At 36.6% G+C, this 17,300-nt stretch overlaps 1 protein-coding gene across 2 annotated transcripts in view; it reads left to right on the forward strand.

The window, feature by feature from the left end:
- MAP7D3 (MAP7 domain containing 3) overlaps nucleotides 1-17,300 on the forward strand; it is a 47,191-nt gene that overhangs the window by 9,025 nt on the left and 20,866 nt on the right. For both annotated transcript variants that reach the window (XM_085325581.1, XM_085325582.1), the window contains exons 2-7: nucleotides 4,998-5,099; nucleotides 5,900-5,980; nucleotides 7,380-7,543; nucleotides 10,043-10,157; nucleotides 11,196-11,228; nucleotides 16,305-16,406. In XM_085325581.1, coding sequence (XP_085181707.1) covers nucleotides 4,998-5,099; nucleotides 5,900-5,980; nucleotides 7,380-7,543; nucleotides 10,043-10,157; nucleotides 11,196-11,228; nucleotides 16,305-16,406 — 597 coding nt within the window. The remainder of the gene's footprint in view (nucleotides 1-4,997; nucleotides 5,100-5,899; nucleotides 5,981-7,379; nucleotides 7,544-10,042; nucleotides 10,158-11,195; nucleotides 11,229-16,304; nucleotides 16,407-17,300) is intronic.

Genomic DNA, 17,300 nt, shown 5'->3' on the forward strand with positions numbered 1-17,300 from the left:
CTAGCTATAGATGTTTAAGGGTAAATAATAACTTACGTTTTTTTGAAAAATGTCTCAAGTGTTTTTTTGTGGACCCGCTGTTCATACACTACAAAGAAGTGCTTGTATTGAGCAGTTTTGCAGTGCAGTCTGTATTTATGATGAATTAAAGAAATCATCCTAAACTATCTCRAACACTGAGAAGAAAACCAGATTGTTTTAGAGAATTAGTTGCAGAAGTAGASTTAAATACTACCATGACAAGTTCTGTGGGAGAGAAAAGCACATTAATGTAATAAAATAGGTAACACATATAGGGAGTAAATATAAAATGAAAGCCTGCAAACAAAATCTAGAGTAAGGAGAAGACAACATGAAGCTCTTTTGGCCTACTAAAGCTGAGAGACGGCATGTGCTGTTTTATGGAGGTCTTTGTGCTTCCCCATCTGGTGAGTGACCAGACAAAACAGGAGAACCATCTGCCTTCCAGCTGGTCAGTCAGGAGGTGCCTACTGGGAGGCTTGTGTGTTTGGTTGTGGAGGAGTCAGTCAGCCACTGCAACCCAAAGTGGGAGGTGAGAGTTACTGGGAAAATGTAGRAAGAAAGAGAAGACGAGGATAGCATAGAGCGTCTTTCTGCCTGTTGTTGTTATCTACCTGTTTATGTGAGGGTGCATCCTTATTCTGGAGCAAGGATTGTCCTCTGAGCAAGGATTGATGGTGTAAAAGTAGTACTTGTCAGTACCATATCATCTTGCACCCGTCTGTCTAACCTATGTTAATTAATGAATGGAAATCAGCATAAAAGAAAATGCACAGAGATCTCCAACTAGAATCCTAACTTCTCCTGCTTTCCTAAGAGCATGTGCCAAAAAAATTATTAAAAGAAACAGGATCTGAAATGTTTTACGGAAAAAGATTACTAGCAGCTAGGCAAACAGTAAGTGCTATAGCGGAGCAAGACAAAAATGGCATATTGCAGATTTGATGCAAGTAGAATTCAGTATTGTTTTATTCAGAGCATACAGACTTATTACCTGCTGTAAACTTTTTTGAAAACATTTAGATTTAGAAAAGGTTTAGATAACAAACCTTAACGGTCAGGAGAGCTCCTAACCTTAGTTTTCAATGACTCAATCTGGAATTTTTGTTTGTTTTCATAATGAGTCATTAAATCATAACAACCAGAAGGATTGCTGTGAAAATCAGTGTGTTCTGCTTTCTTTCTCGCTCAGTATGGGAAAGGAAGAGTGGAARAGTGTTTTATCAGTCCAAAGGTACCCTGAAAAAGATGTGATGKAAGTCCTAAACCTTGCTAGATACAGAGCCAGTACAGTTCTTGATGAGTTTTACTAAGAACAGTGTGGGTCCTTTGACAGTCTTCCTTGGCAGGGGCCAAGAGTATTACCTCAGGGCAAGGATAGAAATAGAAATTAGGTTTTATTTTTAGCTCCAGTCTCATCAGGGCATATTGGAAACCTGATYGGTGAGGGGAAGTGCTGTCATACTCAGCAAGGAGAGCACCGTCATACTTGTGTTGTTAGCTACGTTATGAGCTGAAGGATATTTGAAAGAAACAGAATAGTTTGTTTTATCTGGTGTCTTGCCTCAAGGAGTGGGCAATTCTTGATGCTTTTGTTGGTTTGGTTTGTTCATAATATACTTGACCAGATACATAATGTTAAATGAGGATGAAGGTTCAGTAGAAATCTTGGTGAATGCATCCCCCAGTAATGTGGCAAATGACATGGGTTGCAGTGAAATGGCTATTAACTGGTTTTCCTTTCTGGGTATTGTCAATGATTAGGGAAGTATTAGGCTCATTTCGCAGAGATAGATTGCTTTTGTGTAAAATTTTTTTCAGTGAAGCTTCACTCCATAGCAGATGACAGCGTTCGTTACAGAAAACTGTACTAAAAGACCTGTAAGCATCCTTTTTAATATTTATACATATATATTTAATATTTAAATATTAAATATATGTATTGTTGAAAGTTAGAATTTATTCATATTACAGCAAAATAAAAAATGTATTTTTTAAAGGTTGCACAGTACAATAGCATGCAATTTCATTTTTTTTTCTTACAGCTGTAGAACGCTGGTTTTAAAAGATCACAAATTTCTATTTTAAATTTATGATAAAAATCAGAAAGGTTGTTAAAATTTCTGTTGATCTGAGGATGGTGAACTTGTGAGGTTCAGTCACAGTTCTTGGGGATGCATCAAGTGTGATGATTGTTCTGCCTTTACTAATCTTTTGCTTARATCCCTAGTTCACTTTTATTTCTAAGTTTCTGTGGTAGTGAAGTTAAGTGGATTATGTCCATGTAACATGAGGCTGTACTGCTAGTGCCTTTAAATCTACTGTTTCAAATTTGTAAGCACGTTGTTTCTATTCAAATTCTGGGACATTGAAGCAGCGAACATAAATAYTTTAACTGACATGCTGAATACTTTTGCTAAGTATTTGAAGCCTTTTTTTCCCCCCGTGCCCTTTGCAAGTTGTAGTGTTTCTCTAACCTACTTTGCTGTTCTTCTATAGAACCTCAAGTAATTTTTTTCAACCTTAGTTATATTTTTAAGATGAACTAATTGTCTTGCAGAGATGACACATTTTTGAAATTGGCACTTTCTCATCATGAACATTATTCGTTTCTTTTTTAAAATAAATACATAATCTCATAAATGCATTGTTACTGGTTTGTTCATCAAGATTTCTATTCATAAAATACTCTGGAAGTAAAATAAGATTAATTTTGTACCYTTTTAAATTACAACTTGCTTCTTACTGTAGCTTTGTTACAAAAAAATCAGATGTTTGTCATTTCTGAGAGTTGAGGCAACATTCTAGTGTTGGACTCAAATAAACCTGTTTGTGTGCAGGGTGAATTTATTCCATCSTGCTCCTTTCCATCTGAGCCTCACTGAGGTGGCTCAGTCTGCCTGTGCGTCTCCTGTCCTTTCTCACCTATGCCCTCATGGGGACAGAAGAAAAAATGCAATTGGATTTCTGCACTTATCTTAATTTTAAATCATATTTAAAGTCGCTTATGTTCTTTTTAGCCTTTGTGCTCTACAACGGTGTGCTTGGACATAAATGTTCTGGCGATAYGTTCCTGTTCTCAGAAAAACCTGCAATAGGCTGTTTCGTATTGCACTGTTTTCAAGTGTGGTTGGGTTCAGGATATGTGGCTGTGCAAACTTTGTTTTCTGGTTGATCCACTGAGCTGGATTCATATTTTTGGCTGTATGGCATGCTATATTGTACAAAATCAGCTTTTTGATTGATGTTTTATATACATAGTGAAATTATAATATGCCCTCTTTTTTTAAGCTGTTCTCTTTGCCAATTGGTAATCTCACCATATTGCAGTGTATCTAGTCTCTTATTTGTTTGAAAAGAGCCTCAGAGATGTAATGGAGAGAATTGAGGAAGACTTTTGTTTGGTGCTGCAATGAAAAATTAATTCACGACATGGCAACAGCTGCGGGTGACAATTTAGAGTTGCTGAATAAGTATTGTAATCAGCATTTATCACTGCCATCACATGGGATTAAACACTTTGAGGTGATTGTTCTTGGGCACAGCCTTAGGGAGGATTATTACCATGACAGAGCTAGTTGTCATGGAAATACATGAAGGAGAGAGAGACTCTTCCTTCCTCCTTTGCGTTCTGTGCTACTCTATTAAAGGAAAGCCTGAAATCATTGAAAAGCTGCCTTCTTTYTCTTAAATATAACACCAAATTTTACTATTCATCCCTCAAGTTATGCTTGAAATTACAGAACATTGTATGTTACTTTTGAGAATTGCCTTTTCTGTTTAAAACAGGTGTTAACATTTTTTTTTAATCACTGCGTTGTAGTTTATTGCAAATGCGGCTTTGCTGCCTTGGTGTTGTGCTGTCTGGTCTGTTCCATTTTTTGTTTGCTTGCTTTTTTCCCCAAAGTTAAGCTTTTCTAAGAGTCCAAATTATTTCCCTTAGTCTGTCACCCAAAGAGACTGAACAGTGGTGAGGAGGAAAACATGTCACTTGTGGGAAAAACCCTCTGCCAGTCAGTGCTGTGCAGGAAGGTGGTGCAGAGTCCTGCAGGTTGCCCTGTCTTCTTTCTTTGTAACACTTCACCTTCGTGCTCTTAAAAGGTGACTAATTAAAGTGAAAGCTGATACCAAAATAAAAATCTGTGCAAAGTGATACAGTAAATTGTCTTCCTGAGTTTTTAATGGGTTTTGTTAATTAATKAAATTAGTACTGCCAGAATTTGATTTTTGCACGGAGCCTTGTAGCCCCACTGCACTCACCTCAGCAAAACTTGAATGAAGTGAAAGGGTCTCTGCACGAATGCTCGAATTATTTATTGATGTGGAGTCTGATTTATAAGTATGATTTATTCCTATAGATCCAATTTTAGAAATACTTTCTAAACATTCCTTAATGGTTGACTTTATACAGCTAATCCACTTTCTGTTCCATGTCATGAGGTAATGAAAGCTCTTAAGAAAGCTTTCCCTGCTTGGGGCTCCTAAGAATATTATTCTGTTGTATTCTATATGTATTTCCAGTGTCTGCAAATACAAATATGGTAGCAGAAAGTCTGTATTATTAAGTATAAGTCGGACTCTAAGTCTACCAGATGTTGTCTCGCTTCTTGCAAAAGTTCACTGTTAGCAAGTTAGGTTTTTTGGAAACTATATAGTCCTTGCCTACATGTTTCAACAAAAGGTTTTTTAACCATCATTTGTATGAAAAAAAAAAAGCTGTGCCAGGTCTTAAATCGCATTTGACAAGTTCTGTCTCTCTCTTTCTCSTGGTCTCTGTCAAGAAAGATTAGTGTTTGGAATGAAATACAAATACAGTGCAATTCCTAAAGTTTTATTTTGTTTGTTTATAAGATGAGCAGTCCCAGATTCAGTTTGTAATAAAAGGTTCTGCAGCCTTAAATAGATTTCACAGCTTTCTTTTGTGAGATATAGTTGTAGAACATTTTTCTTAATATGGAATGACTCTTTTCTCACAGTTGCTGCGGCCCAAGCCATAGCAGAAGAAAGAAGAAGCCAAAGTGGTGTTAGCCCTGTTGCAGTCCAGACCTCAATAAACATAAAGACAGCAACTAAACCAGGTATAATTATGGTCATTGTTTCTAATGAACTACTGGGTTCACTGGGAAAGTTGGTGAGGATGAATAAAACATATTTTTAAAAGCTCTTTCTTCAAAAGAGATCAGAGCTTGAAGCATCTGGCATGCTTCGTAGATTAATTAATGGTCTGATTCTGATGACAGATTTTCTTCTTGGCTCGGAGTTCATTTGCTAAAATTGCCTATCTTTTCGGCAGGGCATCACAGAGAACGTAAATTAGTTTTTTGTGTGTTCTGGTCTGGTTACCAGTTTGCTTCTGCCTGAAATTTATGTTTTTATACCTACAAAGGCTCAAGAAATCTTAGTTCTGCTTAGCCTGCAGACTAGCCTATTCTAAAGCACTTTAGATTTAGATGACAAGTAAGCTCACTGTTCCCAGATCGAGTTTTCCTAGTTTCCTGTCTTTCTGGATCATAAGAGTTAACACATAGAAGAATAAGGACCAGAACTATATTTGGATTAAGCTTGTGTTCTCACAACATGACTGACTTCTGCTCAGGCTATCTTTGGGGTGTATATGTTGGACCTTTTAATCTTGTGTCTACTTTCTGCTGATCTTGTTAAAGATACTAGATTGGTTGAGGAAACGKGAAGGGGAAAGAAAGGGTAGTCAGCCTTTTCCAAATTTTACAGATGACATCTTTAATCTCTGTATAAAGTGTGCAGTGCTTTGATGGTATGTGTCTCAGGATGTTCCACAATTCTTTCAAAAGTTTAGACTTACAACTACTTAATTTAAATGTTCAAAATAATGGACMTATCTTTAATTTTTTTTTGATAGTGATAGATGGTTCCACTCTAAGAACAGAAGAAAGACAAAGACTAGCCAGAGAGCGGAGGGAAGAACGGGAAAAGCAAAATGGTATTTTAATTTTCCATTATAAATATAATTTCCTAAAATATTTGTCATAAAAAAATAATTTATTCTCTTACTCCTTGTTCTGTCACTTTTTCAGCTTGCTTGGGGCAACAATAAGATCTACTGTGTGTCTCACTTTAGTGACTGTGTGAACCTGAATGGGGAAGTTAGATTTGAGAGGAAAACATTCCAGAAATTCTTAGTTTCTTGAAGCTGTATGTCGCTTTCTAGCTTCCATTTCTTAGAGAGTGCCAAGCAAATTTAAGCAGTTTCTCACTGAATACCTTAACAAAAACACTTACAAAATAGTATCTCTTAGCTTAGAACTGCTTCCTGTAGCCCTGAAGACCAAGGTTTGGGAAAGGGTGATTCAGAAAAAAGCAGAAAAATTTAATGGCTTGATTGCCATTGAACCCTTCTTTCCTTGTTCCTTAGCAAACTGAAAAGACTCAGTTGAAGTGTTGGCAGTATACACTTTATCTTAGTTAAGAACCAAAGACCCAGGGAAGAGTATAAAATTCTTGCTCAGATTTGTGCTGTTTGTGATATGAATCTCGATGCATATATGTGCAGCAAGGGTCACCATAAATCCTGCAGTACTGATCCTCTGTCTCTCAGCTTGTGAGGACAGGTGTCTCTCTCTCTCTAGCATGTCTGTGTTTCCTCACGTATATGCAAAAGCATGTAGGAAAGGGAATGTTTTTCTTATCCTAAGGTAGAGAGAGGATAGGACTGGGGCATATGTAGATTTAGAAGTACTTTTGGGTCTTGTATGTAGATACTGCTTGTGCATGCTGATGTAATGATCTAGTCTCTCAGTACATTTCTTCTGTCTAGCTACAGAACATGTCTCTGCTGTGTATTTAACTGCTAGCATTTTGTTGCAGGAGTTGAAGCTTCCTGTTAAACTATGCACAGCTGTCTCTAGGTGGAGGCTGTGGAGAATAACAACATAATTATTCTCAACTCAGATGTGATAACTGCTGTGTTTTTCCATCTTYGCAGTACTTTATGTCTTTTCGTTATATCTTATTGTAAAAAACTGAGAATCACAACACAGAAAATTCTGCCCTTTGATATTTAGCTTACTAGTACGGTGGCGGGAAAAGTGTATGCATAATATAGCATATATGCATATCCTGACATTTCTGTGTAGTCAGTAAAGTCTAATGGCAGAAGAAGTTCCAGTTCATGCCTATCCTAGGTATATCATGCCATGTCTAGGGACAGAATTAAAGACAACTCTGTAGTCATGTGCAGTGTCATCCAACACTACAAACTAATTTTGCTGTATGTTTTACGTTTAAGTAGTGATAGTTTTGCTTGGAAGTCTCTTGCTTTTATGCTGCATTGTAATCTTGATGAATAAAGTTTGATTTTAATTTCTCATAAAAATTTACAGCTGCCAAAGAGACACAAATCCTTGAAAAAGAAAGAAAAGCAAAACTTCAGTATGAAAAACAACTGGAAGAAAGGCAGAGAAAGCTAAAAGAACAGAAGCAGAAGGAGGAACAACGGAGGGCAGCAGTAGAAGAAAAGAGAAAACAAAAAATAGAGGAGGAAAAGGTAATGTGTATCAAAGTTGTATAGTCTTACAGAAACTCCTATGTTGTGGTCTTACCATATCCTGAAGTGAGGAAAAATAGAGTGATTACATCATCCTGTTTTGGTTTGCTTGGAAAGTTGCAGGAATTCTCTGTGTGTTAAAGCATAAAGATGTTTTACACATCTGTACAGTGGGCTGTATAGATTCATCTCCTCCTCCCCCGTCCCTGTCCTAGTTTTAACTATACCTGTGGCACTCTGGACTTCAGGAACTTCAGTTACTGTTTGGCGCTTGGTTATTTTTAACATGAATGGAAAAAGAAACCTCATTGCTAGATTTCTAGCTTCCTTTTAGTGAACTTGCTCTTTACAGAGTCTGTCTGAAATTAGCGTGGGTGACTAGTCTTAGATTTTTCCTGTGTCTTGCTTCCTAAGAACACAACTGTGACCGAAGAAGGTCATGTTTCAGGTTTTTCTAATTCACTGTTGCTGCTATATTGACTGTTCTTACCTGACTGTCTCTTTACCTTTGCTTTGACTGCACATTGACCAACAGAGCATTATTTGAGTTATGGAACTCATTGTTGTAAGATTCATAGAAGCTGAAAGTAGAAATAAATACATGAACTTGTCACCCCTTCTGAAGAACAGGTCTGCTGGTGGATATCAAATGTGATGCAGATTCTAAGATGTGGTATCATCTAAGATGTGATCAGATTATGTCTGATGCGGTATCATCTCTTAAGCAAATACTTTGAGCAAAGCCATCCCTTGTGCTTCAAGAGATATGTTACCGTTACATGTACAGTACGTTATTTATGCAATTTGGAAGATAGTGGATATACCTTTTAGCAACCATCTGGATGAGTGATCAAAGAGAACAAGGACTAGCCAGCGAGCATTTGATGGTATTAACTTTGTCTTTACCTGATCCCTAGGGGAAGATCATACTTGTAGACAGTGTTGTACACAAAGAAATTAGCAGGTAGGAATACAGGGTACGCTTGACCTGTAAACTTTGCTTTTAACTGGGAAGTGAAAACAGATCTTGGCTTTCAGACTCTGGCATTAGAGAACAATCGCTTTTAAAGAAACTTTCTTTGCCAGCAAGATACCATCTACGCTTGTAAGTTTTGCAGGTATAAGTGCATGAAAAAATTCACGGTCTCCCATAGTTTTGTATAGTACATTAGCTAATTCATTTTAGTTAATCACCTTCCTTAAATAATGTAGAGTAAGAATCACAGTTGAGAATAATGTGGAAAAATAAGTGGTTCTCTCTCTTGGAATCGTCTTGAAGGCAATTAGCTATGGCTAAGATTGAGATATCTGTCCACTCACAATTATTCAATTATTCTCTACATCTGCCAACTGATTATGTTGATGTGTTGAGCTGATAACTGATTTTTTGTTGTTTGTAGAGTGAGGCCTATGTCTTCAGTTCTTATTTTCAGGAATTATCACACTGCACATATCTTCCCAGAAATGTCACCTACAGATTGCATAATGTCTGGATACTTCGGTATTTTAGTTGAATCTAGTTGTACTTTGTTTAAGGGAAAAAAAAAGCTAATCTTAATTTTAATCTCATCTTTTTCACATTGTTTCCAAGTTTGATTTGTCTGTTTTACACTGGCACTTTTTTAGTCCACATTGTGAAATGCTGTTGAACGAAGGTAAAAGCATTCTGTCCTCAAGAGGGGAAAAACGTTTGGATAATGAGTCCCCTTGGCATCTTGCTGTAATGTATCAGCAGCAAATACTGCTTCAGAAAATCATTTGGGATGTGACTGTTCCAGAAAACAAATCTATTGTTGATGCATGTATGGAAACCTGGCTGCTGATGGAGAAGAAATCGTGTAATATGGTTACAGTTCATCTTTATGCACAAGAACTGAAGTTTCCCCATTAGCACATACTAGTCTGAAGACAAAGGAGAAAGCTACCTTCATATTCTTTATCCTTTCAGCAGTAGTTGCTGAATCGGGAGTTCAGGGGTCTTTTTGCAGTTTTGCCTTCATATCTTGCTGTTTCTGGTTTCATTGTATTTCTGTTAATRTCAAAATCTGTTAAGAGTTGGGGCAGTGCTTGTATGGTACTCTGCAAATACAAATAACCTTATACTTGATATTTTATAATGGAGAATTTTAAGCAGCTTTTAGAAATACCTTCAGAATATAAACAATCCACACTATAAGCAATTATTTTAACTCAGTTTGGGATTCATCTCTATTTAGAAAATGTAGGGAATCTGTTAACACACCAAATGTAGCTATTTAAAGTAAAGAGTAGACAGGTTGTCTGTGCTTTAGCTTAGCCTAATCATGTTTGCAGTGTTTTGAACCCGTCAATTGTCATCAACATTGTTTGTGTGGTAGTTTTTACAACAGAAGCTTTTCTTATCAGGCAATACAGGTAATGCATTTTATATCTTACTGGAAAAAATGTGTAGTTCGTCTTCTGGCATGATTGTGCTTGTTAATGATTATATAGGTTCACAGAGATGTTGTTTGATAACAGGAGCGATATGAAGCAGTTGTGCACCGTACCTTGGAACGAAGTCAGCGGCTGGAAACGCGGCAGAAGAGGTGGTCGTGGGGAGGGTCTGTCACTCCAGATTCAGAAGGCAAAACAGGTGAGTAGCATGGCTAAATACAGAATATGATGGGTGAACTGGCAAGTGTAGCCAGGGGACCTGGGCATTTTTTACTTCTCCTGGTTCTTGTATCAGGATTTACAGGGAGGTTTGAGGTAGAAGAGTTTTACCTGTACTCACTCTGAAATGCTGCTCAGACCCATAGCTGATTTTGGCTTTGGGAAGATTTTGGCTTTGCTAGACAGAAGATACAATACCTGGTAGCATTGTATTCTGTGCCCCAAACCATCAGATAAGGGGAGTTGTAATTCTGAATATTAAAATAATTCTCATTCCTTCAGATGCAGAACACGTAATGCTATGTTAACAGTGATGATAAAACAGAAAAAGAAATACTATGTTATTCTATGGAAAACATACCCTTAATGTTACAGAATGCTAACTGATGGTTTGAATAACTGGCAGTGGGTAAGGGTATGCAGTGGGCAGTGTCCAAGCTTCTTGGAGAATAGATTCTGTCCTAGATTAGGTGATGTATATTAAGGATCTTTAATATGGGCTCAGACTGTTATGTTTCACAAATCAGCAGTTTCTGTTTATTAACATTCTGCAATTAGAACAGCAAATCAGGATTGCACTGGGAGTGATTTTCTCATGCAGTGCCTAACTGGAAGAACTTCTGTTACAGTTGTGTTTGAAAGGGAAATAAAACCCACTTATAATYACCTGTTAGTCTGATTGAATTCTCATTTGAAAAGAAGGACTTCTAAGGATAGTAACACTGTGCAGTCAGTAGTAATTACAGTGAGTAACTTAAAATAAGTAATTGTCGAAGAATAAATTAAAAACAAACACTCCTCAAGTCAGCCTGTCTTCTGAATTATTGGAATTGTATTGAGTATGTTTCAGCATCTGTTTTAGCAGTGCGTTTTTGTCTATCAGTGAGATAGTGTTTGTTTATAACATGTTTGGAAATGCTTATGATATAAATTATCGCTGTAATATATAGCCTCCCCATGGTTTGGCTGATTGCCATTTGACCTTGTGACTTAGCTTACAAACCTTCTTCTTCTGCAGAACCGCAGGTTGCAGATGAAGGTGGAACTGGCGGTATTGATTTCCAAAATGTTCTTTTTCTGTTTTTTTACACTCGCTACTAACCTTTTAAAGTTCAGTTCTTGTTTCTCTGAAACTAAGGAAAACCATCTTTACATAGAGCTTTTCCTGGATCTAGGCCAGCTGTGCAACCAGTGTGATTCCTAAGTGGAAAACAGTCCCCTATGTATTTAACTATCCCTACCAGCTAATTAAACTACAGATTAAGTCATAGCATCCTGAGGGAATTTTGAGAGAAAGGATATATGCATTTGGGTTTTTAAAGATGACTGGACACAGCATGGGAGAGGAGAAGAGATACTCCTAGCTGTATGTATTTTGAATATAAATTAGTACAGTAGTCTGATTTTTTTAAAAAAAAGTCCATCTTTTGAACCCCTTTATTGTTTCCTAATTTGCAGAAAGTACTTAGTAGGAGTTGTTTTGTTTTGTTTTGCCAGCAAATGAAGTAGCATTTATAAAATCAAGTGATACTTCGGAAAATCTTTCTTAAAGGGAATGACTTCTTCATGCAGTTTGATGCTTTTTCTATGGAATGCTCTGCGAAACCAGACCTGGCCATTTATATAAACACAATTCTATGTATTAAATGCATTTTCACTGGATTTCTAGCATTTTCAGTGCAAAGATAAAGATATTTGTAGAAACCCTCTGGATTGCTGATAAATTCATGAAGTCTATATGTCTAATATGGGAAATTATTCTTTGTAGTTGAGGATGATAGCCTTCAGCTGAGACCCATCTAAATTATGAAAATCTTTGCATGCTCTCAGCATTACGAATTCAATACAGCTGTCTCATAATGCTGACAATATGAGACTTGAAAATGTAATGAAAGTCTCTTGGAGTATGATTTAGCTACTCTGGCTTATTCTGGCAACACAGCAGAAGCATGTGTATTTTGTTTAAGGTCTCTCTTTCTGTGCTCAGCATGAATCCCTAATTTTCTCTGAAATTAGCCAATTTGACTGAATTGGTTTACCTATTAAACATTCGTTCCTTGGGTATACATATAAATCCAATATTCCACATTACAGTGTCATTTTACTTGGAAGGTAGGATATCAAACTTGTCTAATTTCTAAAGGAAAACACCATTTTTTCCTCCTCTATTCTTTCCTATCTTCTCTAATTTTGAAATTAAACTTGGTAACAAACACAAAATACGCCCTTTACTGTCTTCTACTTTATGCTAGGAAATTAGTCTTGTCTAACCTTTTGATCATGGAGGAAGACCTGACCCATAGTGCGTTAAAAAGCCCAATCCAGTAAACACACTTCTGATGTGAAAATAAACATTTAAGGTCTACCTTACTTATCATAAAGTAGTAACAGGACGAATATATATGTTCTGCTGCATTAGATGAATTTGAATAACTTGGCACTACTTTTGAAAAATTTGGCTATGGAGATGAAAAGATGACGTGATGCTTGACCAAGACATTTCTGTCATTCACACTGTTTGAAATCTGTGTTAATCTTCAAGTTGAYGGTACATTTCAAATGTACAGTCATCTTACCTGTGCTGGATAATGTGAAACTATGATTGGATTCATGCTTTTCCTATTTCTTCTCATATCAGGATTGTCCTTAGCTTTTTAACTTTCTGGGATGTCATTARTAATCTACCCATGCTGTATAGGACACACAAATCTACCTGGGTTTTTTCATTTGGGGAGGGGGGGGTTAGGTTTTTTATTCGTTTGTTTTTAAGCTCCTTATTAGGTCTCTTCCTCCTTATATTTGTGTAATTGTTGGAATGAAAACAATTATTTGGGGATTTTTTTGAAAAATGACAGCCTATGAATTCTGCTGCATTAAATCATCGTTACTGAGTAATGCACCTTCTTTAAGAGCATATTTAGAACAAGTTTCATGTGATATTTTTTCTCTACCATCCGTTTCTATGGCAAATCTAGATTTAGAGGTTCCATTTCTTAAAATGATAAAGCATTTGTAATAAAGGGGAGATTTTTTTTTGGAGTTTCTTTATTTTAAAGCTCTTCCAAATACTGCTGAAGAGTCTTTCTTGTCTACTGCATTGCTGTGCAAAAAAATACAAAATCAGACACATTCTTCCATGGACYGGCCATGTCAACAATAACATTTAGGAACGTTGACTAGTAGAGCGGCATTTATCAGTGGTGGAAGTAACATGTTCTGGAAAGTAAACCCCATATAGCTGAACATTTCAACAACCAACAGACGTTTTGTATTATTTACAGAATGTGAGTCAGTGAGACTGCACCGAACACCGGACTGATGATCTGAAATTTAAAGACTGATGAAAGCCCTAGAGTCAAATGTTACATTAATGACACTGCTGTCAGTGCTAAGATGAAACATGCAGGATGTGAGTCTGCCAAAAAACTCAGGTGAAATGGCAAGACTGTGTAATAAAGCATCCTGGATGACAGAGTCCTTGCAAATGGGAGAAGTTTAGTCCGGAGTGCTAAACAAAACTAGCTGTTCAGGCTCATCCTAAGTAGAAACATGTGCCACTGGAATAGAAATTGGGCTGCTGGATACTCCCCTTTCTAAACAAAGAAACTAGTAGGAACTTAGGAGGAGCTAAGAGACGGATAATATTTATTTAGTCTAATTTTATCCAACCTGAGATAGGCAGTGCTCCAGCACCCCCTCTCAGTGAAACTCAGTGAGAAGCTGGGGTTGAGAGCTGCTGTTTCTCATAATCATTTTCTTAAAGTACTGTGTTTTCTAGCCCCTTACCWCTACAAGCCTTGCTGTGTGACAGTCATACTCTTTCTTTGGCTTGGTTGCTACATTTTTGTTTCATCTCTATTAAAAAATACAAATGTTTGGTACTATATGGGATTATGCTATATGCTTCTTTCAGTTCAGTTCCTTTGCATGCAAGTAATTTAAATTTAACTTTCCTCCCAAAATCCRGAAGAGTTTGTTACCTATGTAATCAAGCTAAGTTCTTCAAGAATATCCTATTTTCTGCAGCTTTTTTCCTAGTGAATTGTCCAAAGCTTTCAAGTTTTCAGAAGTATCTCATTACTGGAATAGGGAAAAAGTTGAGGCCCTCTGATGATATATTTAAAAATATTTTGATCATAAAGGCTTTGATTTTTTTAAGCTCTCTAGGCAATTAATGCAAACTAAAATTTTCTGGAAAAAGCTCAAATATCTGCATGAATATACTTTCTTCTGGAGTGGTAACATATAGTACAGATTAATTTTTCAGTCAAAGACATTGATTTTAGCCCATACTCTTACCACTTTGCCTTCTTTCCCCATGAAAAATAGACACTGATACTCTTTTTTTTTTTTTTTTTTTTTTTTTTTTTTTTTTTTTTTTTTTTTTTTTTTTTTTTTTTTTTTTTTTTGTCTGAACAGTCTGTTTTTCTTCTGAGTCTTCTAATGGAAGTTTCATCACTTGTAGTCTCTTGACTAAATAACATAGCCCACCTCAAGAATTTGTAAACTTGCTGAAAAAGACTTTCCTTATTGTAATGTTTCTCAAGGGAAGATTTAATTTTCTGTCCTTTGGATCTCAGCAAGTGATAGACCAAGTTTCAGATTTCATGCAAGTGTTGAAGTCCTAATTTGAACAAAGAGAAATTTGTTTTAAAATACCTCTATGACATTTGAAGGCATTTGATTTCTGCACAGTTGAAGTAAATGCAGTAGCCAAGATTTCTTTTAAGAATGGCCACTAGAGGGTAGAGTTTCCCTTTGAAAACRCCAGATACAAGAATTACCAGTTTTCCTGATGTTTTTGCTCGGTCGTCTTCATTCACAAAATACCGTTTTTTCTTACCTTAGAAAAATACCTGAAAAGCTCAGATCTCCACTTCTTAACCAGATTCAACAGATCCCCCATCCTCCCCCCACTACCCTCTGGGGGCTTTTCTCTTAATTTGCTGTGGCAAATTAATCTAGTTTTCACTTCACATGGTTTTGCTCCTTTGAGAAGGAGTCCAGTGGCTCGTAGTGGTGCAGGAGCCTGGGTTGGGTACATGTATCGAAAGTCTAGTGGAGAGGCAGGCCTGTCCGTATGCATCCTTGTGTCCTGGCTGCTTCTACCAGGAGCTGCTATAGCATGCTAGCCAAAGGGAAAAGAAGCTGCCTCTGTGGTGAGTAATGCTGCTTTTTCCTTTGGCGTTACTTATGCACTAATGAGTTCGCATTAATCACCTTTGTTGTCCAATGTGCCAGCAAAATCAATTACTCATGTTTGATGTATAGATTTTTTGTTTCCTGTGCTAGTCTGCAATGCTTTGTGTGCACTGCTATTCTCTGTTTATTGAGTTTCCATAGTAACAAATACATGCTTTTCCAAGGCATTTTCCCACTTTGGAATAGTCTACATCCTGAAAGAGCATTTCTGAAATTAAAAAGCAAATCTTCATTTGGCTTGAGGTAAACTTGGAATTTTAAAATATGATATGTGATTATAGATTTTTTTTAAACATATTCTGGTACAATTTATTTAGAAGAATTGGAAAACTGGTAGGAAGCATGAGCTTAAAGAATAACTCCTAGAAAAAAATTTCAGAAATTTCTAAAATGGTTAGAGCAACCCTTGAGAAATACTCAGAAGTAGGAATGCTTTCTTATCTTTCCTCAGGACTTATTTTATCCCTCCAAAAGCATTTGTTTTATTTTGTTTTCACTAACTAGCAAATGAATGAGTTAACAGTTTTAACACACCTGGGTGAAAGGAGCAAAGAAAAAAATTACTGCTATTCAAGGGTTTTTTTTATTACTATATATCTTGTCAGTCTGGTAACAACACACAATCTCAATAGCCTTTACCTTTACATGTTAGGAGCACAGGCTTAAAAATCTCTTGTTCACATGCACAAAATCTTGACATGAGTCTAGTAAAACTAACGCCATTTCTGTGTAAGTTATAACTTGGGCTACTTGCATCAAGTATACTCAAAAGTTCAACAAAAAAAAATCTTTATTTCTCATTAAACAAAACTGGAAATAGCTTTCAGGATGTAGTACTTGCTTCCAAAGTTGTCTCAGAAGTGTGTGTGAAAGGTGCTTCCTCAGATACGAAGTGTCTGTCTAAAGTAACCACTTCTTTACACAGCCAGCAAGCGGTCCACCTCCACAGCAAACCTCAAACAAACAGAAGCTGTTGTGAATAAACGTTTGTCATCATCTGCAGCACTTCTAAACACTTCTGATCGAAGTAAGTGTTTGTGTTTCTGCTGGTAGTAGRTGTACTGCTCAACTGTTACTTGGGGAGGAGGCAGAAGGAGGAAGGATACTCCTCTTCCTCCCTAGCTGTATTGTTCACTTCATGTGTTGATCTCAAATGCATTTCATGCAGTTTGTTAATCCAGCTTGACTGTTCAGGGCTTGACCCAGTTGATGTGATCTCTATTAAAGGAGAAGAGTAACGGTAAAGATTATTGGTTTTTTATTTTTATTTCTGTAATTGTTTTACTGAAGCCAAATTTTGGTGAATGATTGATTCATAAATCATTTCACATCAACTTCAGGGGTTTGCATGCCTTAAATCACACCCTAAAATTTCAACAAACTAAAAATAATACAAAATATTAAAATTTGACTTCTGTTGTACAGTTTCAAATCTTTGATTGCCTTGGTGGAGGGAAATCATCTTTTGGCATCTTTCTATTATGCAAGTCCTGTATTCTATAGGCACACTCTTCCTTTCTAATATTAGAATTCAGATACAGAAGAATGCATGAAAAACTCTACTTTGAAACCTATAGGAACTTTCTGGGTGGGTGGACGTTATTTTGCATTGATCTGGTATTGTAGCACGATTATAGCCATAGAGGAGTACTCTGACATAATTTCCTTGCCCATTAAAGTAGTGTATTGTAAGAGCCTGATTCTGATGCATAAATTAGCATTTCTTAAACTGTTAGTACACACTGCTGCTTCCATACATTCTGGGGTAAATCCTACTGTGCCAGTGACTGTCAAGGAATAGAAACAGCTTTGAATCCAGTTATTCCTTTTGACTTTTTGTAATGGGTTTCTGATAATGTTTTCACACCAGAGAGCCTCTACCAATTTTTGCGGCTTCCAGTCTCATTTTGAATTACAGCTT

Source organism: Rhea americana, unplaced genomic scaffold (genome assembly GCF_003343005.1).
Source record: "Rhea americana isolate MKP2758 unplaced genomic scaffold, rheAme1 scaffold_98, whole genome shotgun sequence".
NCBI lineage: Eukaryota > Metazoa > Chordata > Aves > Rheiformes > Rheidae > Rhea > Rhea americana.